This window comes from Haliotis cracherodii, unplaced genomic scaffold (assembly GCF_022045235.1).
Source record: "Haliotis cracherodii isolate W230 unplaced genomic scaffold, xgHalCrac1.p SCAF_10, whole genome shotgun sequence".
In the NCBI taxonomy this organism is placed as follows: domain Eukaryota; kingdom Metazoa; phylum Mollusca; class Gastropoda; order Lepetellida; family Haliotidae; genus Haliotis; species Haliotis cracherodii.
Genome location: NW_027266265.1, coordinates 29777244 through 29796262, shown reverse-complemented (window position 1 = coordinate 29796262; position 19019 = coordinate 29777244). Strand labels below are relative to the sequence as shown.

The 19019-nt window shown below is 41.8% G+C and overlaps 1 protein-coding gene and 2 pseudogenes across 1 annotated transcript; 2 read left to right on the top strand and 1 right to left on the bottom strand.

Moving 5' to 3' along the window:
* Window positions 1-4253: 4253 nt before the first annotated feature.
* On the bottom strand, window positions 4254-17672 carry LOC139448770 (fucolectin-like). Its single transcript, XM_071230310.1, has 4 exons — window positions 17612-17672; window positions 8223-8432; window positions 4803-5033; window positions 4254-4486 (listed from the first exon to the last, which is right to left on the bottom strand). The coding sequence occupies exons 1-4, from the start codon at window positions 17670-17672 to the stop codon at window positions 4254-4256; spliced, it is 735 nt and encodes a 244-aa protein (XP_071086411.1).
* On the top strand, window positions 9784-10268 carry LOC139444298 (uncharacterized; annotated as a pseudogene).
* On the top strand, window positions 11226-13103 carry LOC139444288 (uncharacterized; annotated as a pseudogene).
* Window positions 17673-19019: the final 1347 nt, after the last annotated feature.

The following is a 19019-nucleotide window of genomic DNA, read 5'->3' as shown; positions in this document are numbered from 1 at the left end:
TCCTACCGGGTACCCACTCACTGCTGGGTGAACAGAGGCACGTTTCCTAAGGAGACCCCACATGTGGTACATGCTTCAGTGTGGGGCAGGACCGAAGCTCTAGAAACTCTCAGGAGTCAAGCTGCTGAACGTGGTCACCAATCCAACTACTCTCCTAGACCGACGTTGCTTTACTTCACCTGATTTGTGATCTGTATACCACAGCTGTATGTAACCATGTGTGACTATGTTGCAGCTGTGTGTAACCATGTGTCTGTATGCTGCAGCTGTGTGTAACCATGTGTGGCTGTATGCTGCAGCTGTGTGTAACCATGTGTGGCTGTATGCTGCAGCTGTGTGTAACCATTTTTGTCGTTATGCTGCAGCTGTGTGTAACCATGTGTATATATGCTGCAGCTGTGTGTAACCATGTGTGTCTGTATACTACAGCTGTGTGCACAGGACTACGTGGCACCACCATTCATTTTCATGTATATTTTATATATCATATAAATAATCAACAGATGGTAATGGAATGTTCAAAATTGTCACACATCATTTTCATTGACCGAGGTTCCATATGGCACACATGGAACTGTAGATTTTCAAGGTGAATGTCATATGTCTTCATCTGGATGTTGGCAGGATCGGGATGTTGTGATTCCTGACAAAAAACTGTTGTCAATCTTGCCGTATGAGGTCGGGCGGTGTCTTGTTGGAAAATGAAGTTCGCTTGTTGCATAATAGGAAGGTCGGGCACCACGTACAGTGTATGTTCTACCAGTGTAGGGGATGTCCGCCCACATCATCACACTACCACCACCGGCAAATCTGTCCACATCCGAATGCAGTTTCGTACATAACGTTCCCCGAGACGCGTGTAAACACGACGCCCACCATCCGCACAGCGAAGCATAGAAACTCGTCACTAAAAGACTCATGAAGATCCAGGGTAGAATACAACCGGGATCGGGAGGTCAGGCTCGCTGACCAGACAAACCAGTGACTGATATCATGAGCTTCGATCCACACAATTGGAAGACAATGACATGCATCAACCAAGTCAGCGAGCCTGAAAATCCGATCCCATTAGTCGCCTCTTACGAAAAGCATAACCGCCTCTATAGTCTCGAATCTTCACGGGGCTTTGTGAGCACACTAAATGACTATGTTCACCTTAGGCAAACATGTGTAAATCTTTAAGTTCTAATGTTAAAGATTTTCAGGAAGTGTTTTTTTCTTCTTCAAATACTACTATTTGGACATACATCTTAGCAAGTAAACAGAACAGATTTTCTGAGGAGATTTAGATAAAAACCGTTCAACCACATAGTAGAAAACGTATTGGGTCACTGAGGCGCTCACACTTAGATTTTCTTATGAATTTTCAAAAATGGGTCTTTCTATTCATTTTAACCATACTTATGTGTTTTTATGTCAAAAGTCCAACATGTGCAAATGTGAGAACGAAAACAGGCTGGTTGTCAACCATTTGAACATGTCAAATTATTTTCATATCAACATGTCAAACATGTCCCTGACTTTAACAGTTGATATTTCAAGTGGCACAGAAGGACTCTTATCCAACCCCGTCCAAATAACCAAAGCGTTATTACTCTGTGTCCTACTCACCGTGTATCACATTGGTTGTACAGATGATCGCATGGAGAAACCATAAGATTACAGGCCCCATCTCTGTCTTCTTAACAGCAACCACGATCAACACTGATGAGCGAGTAGGAACGGAATATATGATCGATTTCGCTCATGGAAACGGATTGGACGACATTAAATATTTTATGTTCCATATGCGCAGAACAGACACAGTCAGTGTAATTAACAATTTTCTGACCCGTGAAGTTCTGGAGTAGAATAGGTCACAAGCAACCCATGCTTGCCGTAAAAGGCGACTATTCTTGTAATAACGGGATCGTGTGGTCAGGCTCGCTGACTTGTCAACGTATCCCAATTTCAGAGCTGAATGCTCGCAATAAGGTTAAAGCCACACATACTTAATCTGTACCCGTCCTTTCACATTCTGTTGGTTTTGTTGATTGGAATCATAGTATAGATTATTCTAGAAGTTAATTATTATTTTGATGTTGAAATAGCCATATGCTATAGGAAACATGCGAAAGTAAGTAGCTTCCATTTAAAATAGCCTGATATACAATTTAGTTTCCAAACAAAATGTTACATTTTATTGTTGATAATTACTGGTTTCATTAACTACATGGTCCATGTGATGACATACCTTGTCAGACAATCCGCCATATAGCATTTATTTTGTTACATTCACAGGTCTTCTCACCAGCTTATAAACATGGTACACATCTGCCATATCACGTTCACGTTGTTCCTACGAAAATTATTAAAATTATTAAATACTTACCATAAATAAGGAATATGTACAATTACCATGCGCAGACCTACTGAAGGCCAACCTTTTTTGCTCTGGGGATATGAGGGGTATGTTTCAGAAAACTTGGTGCCTGTCATGAGAAACAAGATATCAGTTGTAAACAGTCCAGGGGCCACGGGTGGCCCAGTCGCCTAAGGCGTCGCGATTCGCTGTGCAGAGTTGCGTCCCTTGGGCACGTCAGAAACCTATGATTGTGGGTTCTAATCCCGGTTCGCCCCGATTATGTTTCTAGGTTTGTCAGCACCATACCCGTGCTCGTGGGTTTCACCGAAGTGGTAAACGTCTGAGACCTGCATCACTTCGGGCTTTCCTCCCACATTAAGCTGACACGCCGCTATATAAATGAATATTGTTAAAAGCGGCGTTAAACCCAAGTCACTCACTCACTGTAAACAGTCCAAGTTACGACTTCGTCTTCACAAGTATACGAGGCAAAGGGAAGTGTAACAGCGATCATGGTTTTGATAAGAAGTAAGAAGTAAACGTAAACGCTCTCGTGTGAGACTTGGTCTTCACAAATACACACAGATGCAAATGTAACAGCGATAAGAAGTGTAAATGATAAAACATTTCTGAAAATGAATAGAATGGACGAAACTGAAATCCTTTTCTTTGAGGCTGAAGACCCTTTATGTGACAACTTACACGATCAAACAACAAATTGAATGTTCAGCTATCAAATATAAATTTGCATCAAACTATCTATTTGACCTATTGGTCTAGATAAGGATTTTATATTTTGCAATCATCTGCCACGTTAATATATAACTGCTTGTTTACGAAACACTTCTCACTCACCATAAAAAGAGTTCTTTCCTACTTGAAGGCAAAGCGTATACCCTCGACATGAAAAAATATGCCCATCAGCTCTTTCGATAAAACACGTTAGTCTATGTCATGGTTCAAATCGAAAGTATTTTATTTGCATTGGGGTTCAATTGATAGAATATCACATATACGAACAATACACTTTTTGTCAGGGTAGCAAATAACACATGATCTACAATTTCCCATAATTATTCAGATAACACTACAGATGTGAAAATATGGTATAAAACAGCAGCGACAAGGACCGTTGCATCATCATAAGGAATATCCATTGTACGATTTCGATTCTACCATAAGCATGTGTTTATGAACCTTAACCAAATAGTGATGACACCCGGTGTTCGTGAAACGGTGAGTGTAATAGTGTCCGTCCCATCGGTGGCACCCGTCCCAAAAACACAGGCAAGTGATTTGTTCATCTAAAAACAGGGTAACATGTGGTACAAGTTAACATAGGGAATGTCTTCAAACAGTACATTCACTGATGCGTCAAATTTGGAAATGTCCTCGACATGCATACCATAATTTGTTTTGAAAGCCTTGAATGTTGTAACATTGATCAAACAGCCTTTGAGCAAGAGTCGTATGACGCTCTTCGGAGCTCGATTGTACCTCGAAGAAATTATCTAAATAAATTGAGGTGAAATGGGGTTTAGCGTAGCATTTAAGACTGTTGCACTTATTTATGCAGTGCACGCACATGTGTGTGTGTGCTTGTACTATGCGACGTGTGTGTGTATGTGTGTGCTCTTGGACTTATGCCAGCTTTAAAATGCTAGCCCACCGAGATACCATGCCGCAGTTTAGAATGGATACCGTACTAATACACATTACACTGACTCTGATCCGACCAGTCCTTGTTTGATCCCCTTAGTACAGAATGCCAGACAGTGTAACAACAAGTACCATCATTTTACGGCTTTTGTTATTATACAAACAAAATTCATTTGGATCAAAGTAGACCAGTCAATGATATTATGTGCCAACACGTATAACATCATTCAAGAGGGTTCACTAAGTGTTTTTATCCTGAAAAACTGTAATACTTCCAATTAGCATCACTGACAGTATCACCAGATCTACCAACAAACAGTTGACAGGTCACACTACTAGATGACGCCAGTGTCTGAAAGGCGTCACAATCTATATCTTCTCGGCAGCGTTGGGCACATCCCAGTGTGGATTCCACCTGGACCTGGTGTAGTGGGGCTTCCGAGCGTTTTTTGTCAGCATTCAATGTAAATTGCAGCCAGTGATCTATAGACGTTGTCAAAAAGAAATTCGGTTAACAAAACACAAAAGCATAAAAGCAACATCTTGGTAAACTTGGCAAACACAATTATATTATAGATAGACCATTTAATAATTTGAGTGGGGTAGGCTTGGTGCGCGCGCAAATGAGTGAGTGAGTGAGTGTGTGTGTGTGTGTGTGTGTGTGTGTGTGTGTGTGTGTGTGTGTGTGTGTGTGTGCTAGAAAACTTTTATAGCAAATGAATATGTTTCAGCGTTTGTTTTGTTTTGGGCTGGAAACTGATGCATAATCGAGAGTATTTTGTAATCGCTAGAGCCTTACTTCCACACACGTGAAGACCTTTGACCGTGACCTCGCTTATATCAAAAGGTCGCTCGTCAGATGAATCCGTAGTGACCTTGACCTTTCGTGCTGTAAATGTCTCATCACATGCTATGGTATGGGTGGCGAATTGGGCGAAACTCCCCGGGTAGTAGTGACAAAGTCGCGTAACTTGTGATGAGGGCAGGACTTCAGACGTGAGGTCAATTGTAAAGTTTCGGAATCGGCCAGCTGGAGAAGAGATAATGATGAAAGTTGAAGTATTTGTTTTGATTATTGTTTTACATGGAGGTTGTTTTACTTGTGTTTGATATCATGAGCAACTTCCCACCCCATAGGAGTACGATGACACACAATTAGCCAAGTCTCCCAGCCAGTTTAATCGATTTGGTTTGATTCTTACGAGATGTGTAGGTATTTTGGAGCAATTTAAATATTGTAGGTGTGTCCAAAACCTAACCGAGTTATGGATCGACATCTTATGGAGGCCTCATTTCATTTGTAGAAAATTAATCTGTCCTTGAATAATAAACAACAGAAGGATACAAAATTAAACACTTGCATCTTTGTATCATATTCATGTCAGCTGAAATGACAACAACAGTCTAATCATGCGAAACTAACTGCATCACATTTCCCATATATACTCTTCCAAAAAAGAAACGCAGTACGGATATGTTTGGCCCAATTAGCGGACCAAGAGGTGCAAAATGAAGCGGTTTAATGTGTTATAGTGTCAGTGACAAATTTCCCGGAGTAAAATGATCACAATAAGGACATGCAAACCATTAGTCGGAAAACACGTACGATTCGGAAAAACGCACCCAGTGCATTAACAAAAGGGCTATGGAGCTGCACGCAGTGCACGTGCAGAAGCACCATGAACGATATTAAAGTGCAGGGTTTTTGATTGCCTGGCATCTGCATCAATCGAACAGTGACAGTTCAACAACATGCCAAGATTAACGGAAGTGCAAAGAAACAACGTCATAGGCCGCTCGCAGCCAGGGGAATCCCGATCAGCTGTAGCCAGGGTTTTCAATGTAGCACCCAGCACCATCACAAGGCAATTGGATTGGTTTCAACAGCATGGGTCAACACGTGATCGGCCAAGGTCGGGACGACCAAGAGTAACCACCCACGTCCAAGATCGCTACATCCGACTGCGCCACCTACGCACGTGAATGGACGAACACATCCACCTCAACCGCATCCAAAATACCCGGACTGCGCAGAATCTCCGACCAAACCGTACGAAACCGATTAAGAGCAGCAGGTCTACGAGCAAGACGTCCTGTTTTACGCGTCATATTGAGTCGACAACATCGTCAACAACGACTGCATTGGTGTCGTCAACACAAGGAATGGCCCCAACTGCGACGAATCAACATTTCTCCTCCGTCGAGGGGATGGAAGAGCACAGGTCTACATACGTCGGGGAGAACGTTACGCCGGAAACTGCGGACAGGAAGTGGACAGGTTTGGTGGGGGTAGTGTTGATGTGGGCGGCTATCTCTCATCATGGAAGGACAGGTTTCGTCCATACATGTATATAGGCCAATCTTACGGCTCAATGAATCAACGAAATTCTACAACCACACGTCCTTCCAATTGAAGCCAACGGCAACGGTGTATTCCAGCAGGACAACGCTCGACCGCATACAGTCTACACAACAACAATGAATTGGATAGACGGCTACGCCGACGTCAACCACAACCCCACACGTTGCAGTAGTTAGCTTTTGCTGCAGAAAAGCATGCAAAAGTTGACTTTTATGCAAGCCCCATGCATTTCACTACCCAAGAATGGGTATAAAAACATGTGCGTTAACGGGATTCCATATGCATTGTTTAACATCGTGCTGACAACAACCACTCCGAAAAACAACAAAATTACACAATTGTTCAACATTACGAAATGCCACGCCTTTCCGAAAATGAGCGTCCGAGAGCCATTGGTATGCTTGAAGCAGGATCGAATCAACGTGATGTTGCAAGACAATTTCATGTCCACAGAAACACCATTTGGTGTTTATGGCAACAGATGAATGCAGTCAGAGACCATCCTCGGAGTGGCAGGCCACGCGAAACCAATAATCGACAAGACAACTGGATTCGAACAACACAACCAACGAAATCGATTCCAGCCAGAAACAGTGACTGCAAGAAGCATCCCTGGCCTTCGACGAATATCTTCACAAACCGTACGTCGACGCCGTTTTCACCTCAGCCACAGCGATGGACGGATTCGAGTGTACCGACGTCGAGGTGAACGTTACGTCAATCATTGTGTCATGGAAGAAGATCGGTTCGGGGGTGGCAGCGTTATGGTATGGGGTGGGATTACAGCAAGACAGACGACCCTTTTGATAGTGGTAGAGGGAAATCTCAATGGACAGCGATACCGCGACGAGATCATCGGCCCTGTTGTTCTACCGTTTTTGCCTCGTCATGGCCCAGGCATTACCTTTCAACATGCCAACTCCCGGCCTCATATTGCTCGACTTGTTCAGGATTCCCTTCAACAAAACAACGTGAATGTCATACGCTGGTCGGCTCGCTCCCCTGATCTCTCCCCAACCGAGCACATGTGGGATGAGATGGATCGGCGCCTTCGACGTCAACCACGTGTTCCACAGACACTCCAGGAACTTCAAAACATGCTCCAGCAGATATGGACAGATATCCCACAGGCCTTTGTGTGACGCCTGGTCCATTTCATTAGACGAAGATGTGTTGCTTGCATCGCAACAAGATGTGGACACACACGCTATTGATTTGTAAATTGACAATTTGGCACATTTTATGAAATCACACATTTTCTGAATCAGTATGGCAAATTAAACCATTTGAACACTTACACTTTTATTTGTTGCAAACCGAAATTGTTACAGATTTGGTAAAAAACATTACTTTGCATTAAATCTTATTCAATGTCACAGGAACTTTTGTTGTTCAGTATATTTTCCTACCTCGCACAAATCTGGCTTTGCGTTTACTTTTTTGAAGAGTATACTTACCACAATCTTTCTTGATGCCTACAACATCAGTCTATTCAGGTGAAACTATCCCTCGTATTTCGCGATACCTACACCAATAGTGTCTTCAGGTGAAACTATCACTATTCCTTGATGCCTACAACATCAGTCTATTCAGGTGAAACTATCCCTCGTATTTCGCGATACCTACACCAATAGTGTCTTCAGGTGAAACTATCACTATTTCTTGATGCCTACAACATCAGTCTATTCAGGTGAAACTATCACTCGTATTTCGCGATACCTACACCAATAGTGTCTTCAGGTGAAACTATCACTATTTCTTGATTCCTACAACATTAGTCTATTCAGGTGAAACTATCACTACCACGTTTTCGGGATACCAATAGTCCATTCTCGTGAAGGTATTCTGCATACTTACGACAACAATCTCTGCTGGTGATGGTGACACTGGGTATGGTGTAGGAGTTAAGGAGATCCACTTCCCACCAATGATAGGGGACTGCCACCACTGTGCCTGAGTGAAGAAATGTACTATTGTCTCCATCCACTGCAAGAGATGGTGGGTAGAACTCCCGGTAGGAGTCCTGACTGGCTGGCTTGTGAAGAGCCACGTTCGAGTAGGTGTAGACTGAAAACAGATAAATGAAGTGAATGAGTCAATTTGGTTTGACGCTTTGAAATGGCGCAGATCGTTCCCGTAAGGTGCTGGTGAAATACGTGATTGTAAAACTCTGCATTAAGCAATATTGCAGATATCAATCAATTTTGCCACAGGCCTATAGTACATATGACAGAGGTGTTGTGCACACTTTTAACTATTATTTACAAATGTGCTTCTATATAACAGTGCGTGGTATATGTACATGACTGTTTAACAATTGTCTGAATTTCACAATATTTGGATCAGTAATGTAGTATGCAGGAACGCATATTTTCTCACATAAGAGAACACCTCCTCCGTGGTCTTGAGGTAGAGCGTCCGCCCGGAGAGCGGAAGTTCCGGGGTTCGATTTCCGGCCGCGTCATACCGAAAGTCGTTAAAATATGGTACTTGTTGTTACCCTGGCACTCGGCAGTAAGGGGCTAAAACAAGGACTGGTCGGCTCGGAGTCAGTATACTGTGTATGAGTGGAGTATTCATGTTAAACTGCGGCATGGTATCTCAGTAGGCTAGCACTATAAATCGGCATCCGTCCGGACTAGTACAAGCAGCCACACACACACACACGCACGCACGCACGCACGCACGCACGCACGCACGCACGCACGTCGCTATATAAGTGCAATAATCTTGGACGCGATGTTAAACCCTATTTCACCTCACCTCACCTCACATAGGAGAATAATGGAGATACAAGTAAAAATGTTTATTTATTCTCTATATCTTGGCGATTACACATTTTACATAATCGTTCTGACCTTTGAGTGTTTGTATATCGCCCACTCTCGATGCACAATGTCACACCATCTCCGCAATAACATGCAACTGTAAAATCAGTTTTGGACAGTCTTTTATTGCATGCTTATAATACAGTTGAATCGGAAAATGACTTGCACATAGTAAAGAAGAAGTAACGTGTGGGAAACTGAATAGAATGTTATTGTTATTCTTTTTTAAAAAAGTGTTTATTGCATTGTTATATTACGTCAGCACCAGAGAATCACCGAAGCGGATTACATGTGGCAAAATAGTGGTAAAACTAAATTCATGGATCACTAAAAATCAGTGATGAAAACTGGTATTCACGAATCTAATTTGAGAAAACCAGTATGTGGGAGGTTAGTCACCCTACCACAGTTCAGTGGATTTGCCTCCCTTCCACCAGTGTGTGGGTAATCTTAAACCGATCACGTGACGCACGTGACTGCATCAAACCTCTTTCGCGTACACCAGCGAGCAGCCAAACGCATATCTCAAAGGCAACATATTATGTATGATCTTAGGGTATTTCTTCTTCGTACGTTCGGTAAGAAGGACGATGTCAATGGGCCAATTGGAAATGTCACGCCAGTCGAAGGACATTCAGTCAGTCGAAGAGTGGACAACAGCCTTTATCATATATGTCGGCATATACCGGGAGAAATTCTCCAAAAGCTGGAGCAAATGCATAAATATTTGCAGACAATTTGATTGTCCGCCAGCAGAAACCAGGTTTGGCAAAATAATGAAAAGCAGTTTAGGTTGGGTAGATCCACGGACAAGGCATGGGGCACAATCAACGTGGAATTGTGAATGCTGTACATGAATGTCACTCCTCAACCTGTGAACCGCACTTTCACTCCTTTCAAGCAGCCTGCACAATCTCTTAAAAGTTGTTTTTTTTGCTTGGATTTCAATGACCCTGGTAAATTGAAACATTGCTGCTTTCTTCATGTTTGTTAACAGTGTGGTGGGGGGGCACCCATTCCCAAAGTGCCTATTAAACCAACCAGTTACAGGAAATCAACCAACCCCAGATGTTAATACATTTCAGTATCGCAACAGAAACTTCCCCAAACGTGCAAGCATTGGGCCACACACCTATCAAAGTAGATAAGCTATTAGCATACCTGGAGTCCTACCCATTCTTAACTGACGCCAATATTCTTCGTTGTGGTTTCACGGAAGGATTTCTTTTACATTACACAGGTCCCAGAGAGGCCAGTTTCGTTTGTAATAACCTAAAATCAGCTCAGGATCCCAACTTGGAACAAACTGTACTTGAGAATCAATGAATCAATTAGGCCGAATGGCCGGTTCATATCATAACCTGTGGATCTCTCCTATAGGAATCATTCCAAAGAAAGAAGTAGATGGGTACCACCTCATCCACCACTTATAGTATCCAGACAGTATGTCGGTGAATGATTTCGTCAGCCCCAGCCTTTGTTCAGTAACCTATTCATTCATTGACGATGCAGTTTTGATGATTCAGCAGCTTGGACCGGGGCCTCAACTTAGCAAAGGCCGACATCAAAGCGCTTTCCGGTTATGCATGGCGCCCCCTCATGATTTTCCTTTATTAGAAATCTTGAAAACCTTCATCCAGTGGATAGTTCAAACAAAGTGAAATTCTCAAGATGAGTTAATGCATTACTTGGACGATTACCTATGCCGAGGTTCTAGAAGAGATAAGTCTGAATGTCAGTTAGTCCTGTCAACAATATGAGGAACTTGCGACCAACTCGGAATCCCAATAGCCAGTCACAAAACAGTATCACAACCACATTAATCAGCTTCCATGGATTTCAGCAAGACACAGTCAGGATGGAGTTAACTAGCAGACAAAATACAGGATGCTAAAGATAAACTCAAACAGAACAACCAAACAGCAAGTCGACTGATTCGATTTGTGGTATTAAGATGCCTCATCATATAGTTAGGATTACTAGGAATATGGAGGCGATTTTCAGATTTGGCTTTAATCCCTGGACAATCATAATGGAACGTCATTATTCCTGGATCAATGCTGGATTACCAATGATGCATTACATCTCTACACAGACAGTGCATCAGGAGAGTCATGTGGGTACTTTCATGGACGCTGGACGAACGGTTCATGGCCAGAACATTGGAGTATTTTAGGCCTAACACGAAACATCACACTGCTGGAATTCTTCCCAGTCAATGTTGCGGTTAACATTTGGGCTGATGCCCTCAGGGGCAAAAAGTTAATATTAAACAGTGATAACCAAGCAGTTGTTTCCATACTGAACAAGCAGTCAACTAAATGTAAGAATACTTTTCAGTTTGTAAGGCAGTTTGTCCTTCATTGTCTCAACATAAATTTATTAGTCAAAGGTTAGTATTTACCAAGTTTTGAAAAACAACATTGCAGATTCCTTATCTCGGTTTGATCTTCAAAAGTTTCGTCAGCTGAAACCAGAAGCCAGAACCAAACCGACACCAGTACCCAAGAATCTGTGGCTTATCTAAAATCGGAGGCCTTTGTTTTTAATTAAAGCATCAGTCTTAAGCAATACTCAACACAACTATGCAGCTGCACTAAGGTCATTTGACAAAACACCTCTGATTTGGCCACCGCCGCTAGAGGATATTTTATGTTACATAGCCAGTATGTCCTGAAAGGCCTTTGCAAGCTCAATTATAGCTCAGCATCTCTCAGCTCTTGGCAGACATCACAAAATTAGTAGCTGGTCTGATCCTACTGAAAAGGTTTTAGTTCGAAAATGCATGCAGGTATACAGAAATACAGCAGCTCTGGTGTCGACACCTGACGCAAGACACCCAATCACAATTGACATGTTGAAGAGGCTGCCCAGTGCCCTCCAGGCTATTTGTGCATCAGGTTATGACTCTTGTTTATTTGCTGCCATGTTTAACTTGGCAATTTTTGCATTCCTAAGGATCGGTGAGATAGCGATTGTGTCCAAGATGAATAAGGACTCAGGCGGTGCACGTTACGATTCGCTTTTCGAAGAATGATCATCATGGCAAAGTCAAACTCTGATAATCCCAGCTAAGTCTGATCCTACAATTTGCCCAATCAGGTCATTAACCGCATATCTGTCTTTACGCTCAGCCCAACAAGGCCAGTTCTTCATCTATTTGAAAGGTAAAGCTGTCAGCAGATATCAGTTCTCCACAGTACTCCGGAAAGCTTTACAGTTCCTCAACATTCACTCAAATACTACGGCACACACTCATTCAGGAGTGGAGCCACTACATATGCAGCAACACAGGGAATACCACATAGACAGATCGAAATCTGCTGCAAACGCTAAGTACATTCACATCGATATGTTGTAACAACTCATTTTTGACAGAAATATGCATGGCTGGTCGGCTGCAGTCGTATCAACTGGGGTCACCGGAGAGCAGTTGCAAAGCCAGTAGGATTGGTCCTACATAAGTATAGACTACGCTTAACATGGTTCGGGAGAAGAGGAATGAAGTGGAAATCATTGTTGCAATTTCTACAACAAAAACTAAGGCGCTCTCCTCCACCAGCATGGCTCCTTCTTCGTTTGGTAGGGATCGGGATCTTCATCACATGATACCCTACACACAAGTCATATGGTCAGATGTTCTGCAGACAGTCACGTGGCGGGGTATACCAGACGGCAGAGTGATGGAGCACAAGAGGAATAGATTTAATAGATTTGGTAGGAAAGGTGTACTAGACCTTGGCAGCCGTGTTCTCGGGCACAATGAAATTAACATAGCAGACAGGGATTTGTTCATACAGGATGGCATCCATCTGTCGGACATTGGCAAAGACATTTTCGTGAACTCATTGCAGGGGGTCTTGAGTTATTTGCTGGTTTGTTCGCGTCCGGGCGCTCATTTCAAAACTAGTGTCGCTTGTATTCAGGTCTCGTGCTTAATCCCCAGGGGAATGAGCTTTCTGAGCACAAAGCTCAGGTGGTCAGGCACGCTGACGTGGTTGATGCATGTCACCGTATCCCAATTGCGTGGATCGATGCTCATGATGTCAATCACTGAATTGTCTGCTCCAGCCTCGATTATTTATAGACCGCCGTCATATAGCTGAGTGCGGCGTTAAACAACAAACAATCAAACAAACAAACCAATGAAATAGTAGCACAACTAAAGGAAGACATTCACAAAGCGAATAACATTCTTCGCCATGCATATGTTTTCATCTATTGTACCAATGTCGGGGTACAAGCTATTAATAATCGCCTATCACTTATTGGAAAGAGATAATTGTTTAGATTGATAGTCCTCTATTGATATAGGTGAAAAGATCCAACATGATTCACATTTGTCTGTGGAATAATATACTGTGTTGTGTTTGTAGCTACGATGCAGACTGGATATAGAATGGATCATGAATTCAGTTCTAAGTATGTATCATGTCCCTGCTCAATTAAAAATACTGTAGTTTGTACTGTTTTCATTTACATGTATGTATTCTGATGCCAAGTAAGATTATTTGCTTTGTGCAGATACAAACAAACACGGGTGGCAGAGGACGTCGTCTGCATGTTGTCTTTACGACTTATCGATTCTATACAAGATCAATGAAATCGTACCAGTTTGTACTGTTGATTTCTTAGAGGCTATTGTTATGTCCTTATATTTCAGGGTGACTCACTGGTGGAAAATAAGCATTCTCTATGTTGAGTGGCTTCAAGACATACATAATTCCTCTGAAAGGTTAAGACGAACAATTTGCTTTCAACCACGACACATCCAGCATACTCAGTGAATAACGTCTTAGTTTGGACCACTTATTAGTTCTCGGGAACAGCCACGATTCCCAGCCTCCACCCTCAAACTACGAACTGGTCTTTCCCCGTAAAACATGACGACTGCAGGGTGAAAATAAAAATCACTTTTAAAAATAAATAACATCAGTGGCGAGATTTATTACTGAATTGTGGGTAGTCACCTTCTATAATCGTTTATGGTTTTGGGCAACAACCAATTAAAGCCCCTTAGTAACCGATGCAAAGTATTATATGTATATGAAATGCTTCTATGATACTGTCACACAAATACTTTTACGTGTGTACGTTTACAATATGTACATACAGGTTAACATAATCTATAAGCATAAAGAATTACTAGTTAAAAATTCAATCACTAAAGTCATACCTTGTGGCCTTGCAAAGTTGGCGCACTGACGCCACACACTGAAAGTACTAAAAGATAATTAACTGTCACAGATTGGCCTGTCTGTACTTTGTGACGGTGTCTGTGATTTGTAGTTAAGGATTGCTGATTGACGCCCCAGGCGACATGCCACCTGTCATGCATGTTAAGTCACAGCTTCTTTATAGATAAATAAGCATAAAATGTAATGCCAATAAGTTAAAGTCAATTTATTCATGTCCATTCAAAGGAAATTGAAGTTGTGGAGCTCGATGGTCACATGTTGTCATTGTACAAAAGCACTGGAAACTTTTCATTGTCATGTCACATAAGGCCACAAGGTTGCGCTGAACTCAGTATCTCGTGTGACTGTGCAGCAATCACGGCTCTGCATCTCCTCGGCACTGATTGGATAAGTGTACGAATTCTGTCACCAAATTCTGCACCATTCTGCTTGTAACGCGTTGGCCAGTTGTACGTTGACGTACACGTCGATCGAATTCATCCCAGAGGTGTTCGATTGGGTTGAGATCTGGAGATCTCGACTGGCAGGGCAAGTCGTTGATGTTGGTATCATGGAGGCAGTCTACCGTGACACGAGCTGTATGGGGCGGAGCGTTGTACTGTTGAAACAGCTCCCTCTGGCGGTCAATAATTGAAAGAAGGTGAGGTTGAAGAATTTGATTCATGTAGCGATTTGCTGTCAAATTTTCCTGAACCACAACCAAGTCAGATCTCGTGGTGTAGGATATGGCCCCCAAACCATGGCACCGAATTTGTCAATTTCACGTACACAATGTTGGGCAAAACGCTCATTTCGACCACGATAAACACATTGTCCTCCATCTCACTGGTGAAGAAGAAATCGTGAATCATCGCTAAACGACACTTGTCTCCAGTTTCTCAAATTCCTGCAGGTTTCTGTAAGGTATGGCACCAACGCAAGCGTCGCTGTCGATGGATCTGTAGCAAAACAGGGACGATAACTGGTCTTCTGGGTCGGATTCCAGCCTTGCAAAGATGGTTCCTGACAATCTGGTCCGATACCCTCCTCAAACCAGAGATGCGTCCTACAGTCTCCGTAGCTGTGCAATTGCGATGACGTAGGTGGAACAGCCGAATGTAGCGATCATGTGCAGGGGTGGAAACTCTTGGTCGGCCGGTTCTCTGACGGTCTGCAGTGAAATTGAACTGTGTGTATCCGGTCACAAAGGCGACAAATGATGATGTGGTGGGCGTTAAAGTGGCGTGCAACAGAAGACTGCGGTTCCCCTCTTCGGATACGTCCTATGGCGATGTTCCGATCGGCAGCGCTGAGTCTCAGCATTTTCGAATTTGAAAAATGTTGACAAATTATTGGCTTATGCTTGCCTTTTTATAGCCACTACCACGAGTTACGAATGCCATAACTTGCACGTGCATTTTGCTTTACTGTTTTTCTCCATGACATTTTTTAACAAGTGTGAAAACAATGCCGTTTAAGACATTGCAAATCGATAATGGGTCTGTTTTAACGCACCGTTTGTCGAATATCAGGCCACCAACATTTTCCAACAACATATATCCAATTAATATATCCGATTTTGTGTAGTCAGGTTTAATGAACTACATACTAACTGCGCGAGTGTATGTCTCATATGCGATCCCCTGTCGCAAGTTAGAAGGTGATTGTTACTCACATAATAGTTCAGTATGACGATCCCCTAACGATCAATTAGGTGGTGACTGTGACGCACCAACACGTAACAATCACCTTTTTAACATTTGGTGGAGAGTCCTGATATCCTGGCATCTTTTGGTTAAATTCCACATTCGTTTTCATGTAACCATGTTCTTCACATTTTCAAAATATTCGTGAAGGTTATATTGATGGATCATTGAATATCAGTGATGACACCGTGTGTTCGTGAACAGACATCAACGGAATGGCGAAAGGCAAAATGGGAGGAGTTAAGTTTTTAAGAAAAGAAATCTCACTTTTTCATTCAAAAACATATGTTGTCTGCCGAATAATGAGATTGTTGTTTTTAAATTTCAAACGTAGCTTTAGGGCTTCCATGACGCATTTAGGTTTGGGTCTAATTAATGTGTTGACGCATTAATTTCTTGTTTGGCAAGACCGTCTTCATTGCTCATGTAGGAACAAGGACGGTAGAAAGATTTGCTCTTTCAATAGCACAATTACTTTATATACTACAATAACCATATGTTCACTTATATCACATCACAATCATAACAAACTTTTTATGTTCAGTAATATGGTAACAATCATTTACGGTTCTGTGAAGTCACAGCACAATCACATAATGGTCAAAGATATCATAAAACAATCATTTACTCGTCAATGACATCATAACAATCCCATTTTGTTCAATAACATCATAACACAATAATGTTTATTTTTAATGTGTATCCCTTTGACCATGACGCACATGAACACGACAATAGTATTGATGAAAACGGCAAAGGTTTGAAAATGTCCCTCTCCAAATCATAAGGAAAGCTTTTAGACGTGTTCATGTGAATGAGAACTAGATGTCGTTCACGTCAACAATTGCATGTTTTTGACATGTGACTACACTAAATGAATTGGTACTAAAAACGAATACCGTATTCGACTTAATAAGCGTTCTGCTCTTATAAGCTCTCATGGCGATATTTGCTAAGATATTGGCTGGTGAACAATCCCAATTAGCACCCCTCCGATTGATTAATGTACACAAGACTTATTTATTCATGTATAATACGCACTTGTGTGTTATATGAACCCTTAATTATGGGCAATTATATTCTGGAAAAATATATCTGTCGGAAAAACATTTCAGGCTGTCAGCATAAACCACGAATCTTTCAACTCCAAAATAATATTCTAATAAGAGCCCCCTATTTCAAATTTTGAGAGCTCCCCGGACGCTTATTACGTCGAATACGGTAAGCCTTAAACGTTTGAACTTGTATCATTACAGGTTTTCAAGAAGCGTTTTCCTGATATTTGAACATAAGCAAATGTTTGACAGAAGCTGATTTTCTTAGGAGATGTAGAAAAAAAGATGTAAAAAATCGGTATTTTTATTCATTTTAGCCACACTGATGTGTTTTCATGTCATAAGTCTCAAAATTGTAATTGTGAGAACGAAAAAGGGGTAGTTCTCAGTTATTAAAACATGTCTTAAAACATTCATATCGAAATCTTAAAGATTTCAAGTTAAAATTACCAAAGCGTTATTACTCTGTGTCCTACTCACCGTGTATCACATTGGTTGTACAGATGATCGCTCGGAGAAACCAAAAGATCACAGGCTCCATCTCTGTCTTCTTAACAGCAACCACGATCAACACTGTCGGGAAGATGGGCAAGATGTAATGGAACATTTGATCGATTTCGCAAATTGGAACGGAAATCTGACATTTAGATTGTGTATTCCATATGCACTTAATGTCATAAACGATTTTCTCAAAGTACTTTAGTGTGTTTCATGATATGTAAGTTCTCTTTGTAAGAAGAAAGCCAATAATATCAGCCGACTCATACAAATACATTTGTTTTACTTTAATCACATCCCGTGAAGATTCCGAGTTAGAATTGGTCTTCAGCAACCGGTGCTTGACGTAAGAGGCGACTAAGGGTACAAAGTTGATGCATGTCATCGTATTCAAATTGCCTAGATCGATGCTCATGATGTTAATAACTGGATTGTCTAAGAAAAAAACCCAAACGTTAAGCACAAACAACGTTCACATCCCTTTCCAAAAAGGTTTTAAGTATCAATACTAAAAACCGATTTGAAAGTATTTTTTTTCAGGTGACAGCCTACCTTATTGATAGCAAGTTATATTCAAATTTGAGAAAAGAACTACACATACTCAGTAATCGTCACAAATTACGTCACATTATTGAGTTGTTAGCGCCACACTGTACACTGGAAACAGTCCGTGTTTCCAATATCGGAACACATGGCAGGTAGTTTGCATATCTCGGATAAGTATCGTTGAGTTGAACTGAACCGTCGTTGATCCGAATGCATTGGACGAAGAGAAATAACCCCGTTCGTTTGGGTCGTACGCTACAAGTTTTGCTTACTCAGTAAAACTGAGGACATATATCCCGGACCCGTTTAAATGAATGTCGGTAAGATAAATTCGTTGTCAACCGATCCTTGACTGCTCGGGGTACACAGGCTCACACACAGGTTGCATCACATCACAGGCCCCTCGATATCGGTTGACAATGTATCCCGCTTATAATGTACCCCGGGTGATACTGCTACAACGAATTCATCTTACTGACATATGTTATTCTACATTGTAAAAGAATGAAAACAATTTCAATTATGATAGAAATCAGTTGTTCGATTGGTCTGAGGTTAACGCGTGCGGCTGTTTTGCTTTGAAGCGGGGTATATGGGATTTAGTCTTCCGCTCAGAAATCCACGTGCAGTGTGTCCTTTTCGTGGCGGGGTATAATGGATTTATTCTCCATCTGAGAAATTAATTTCCCACCTAAGAGGATGGGGGTTTGGGGTTGGGGGGATACATAGTATTTCATCAAGACCACGTGCATTAATCAGATCTCATCATTCTGACGATAGGTATTATAACATTATTTATAACTAAAATAACCACAGACAGAGCAGGAGAGTGAGAGCGAGTACG

What these genes read in the sequence shown, in the direction of transcription:
- LOC139448770 (XM_071230310.1), bottom strand. Translation starts at nt 17,672, where the DNA reads ATGGAGCCTGTGATCTTTTGGTTTCTCCGAGCGATCATCTGTACAACC. An exon ending in TACAACCAATGTGATACACG is followed by an intron (nt 8,433 to 17,611) that starts GTGAGTAGGACA and finishes ATCTGTTTTCAG; the next exon opens with TCTACACCTACTCGAACGTG. An exon ending in AGGTCTTCACGTGTGTGGAA is followed by an intron (nt 4,487 to 4,802) that starts GTAAGGCTCTAG and finishes CAACGTCTATAG; the next exon opens with ATCACTGGCTGCAATTTACA.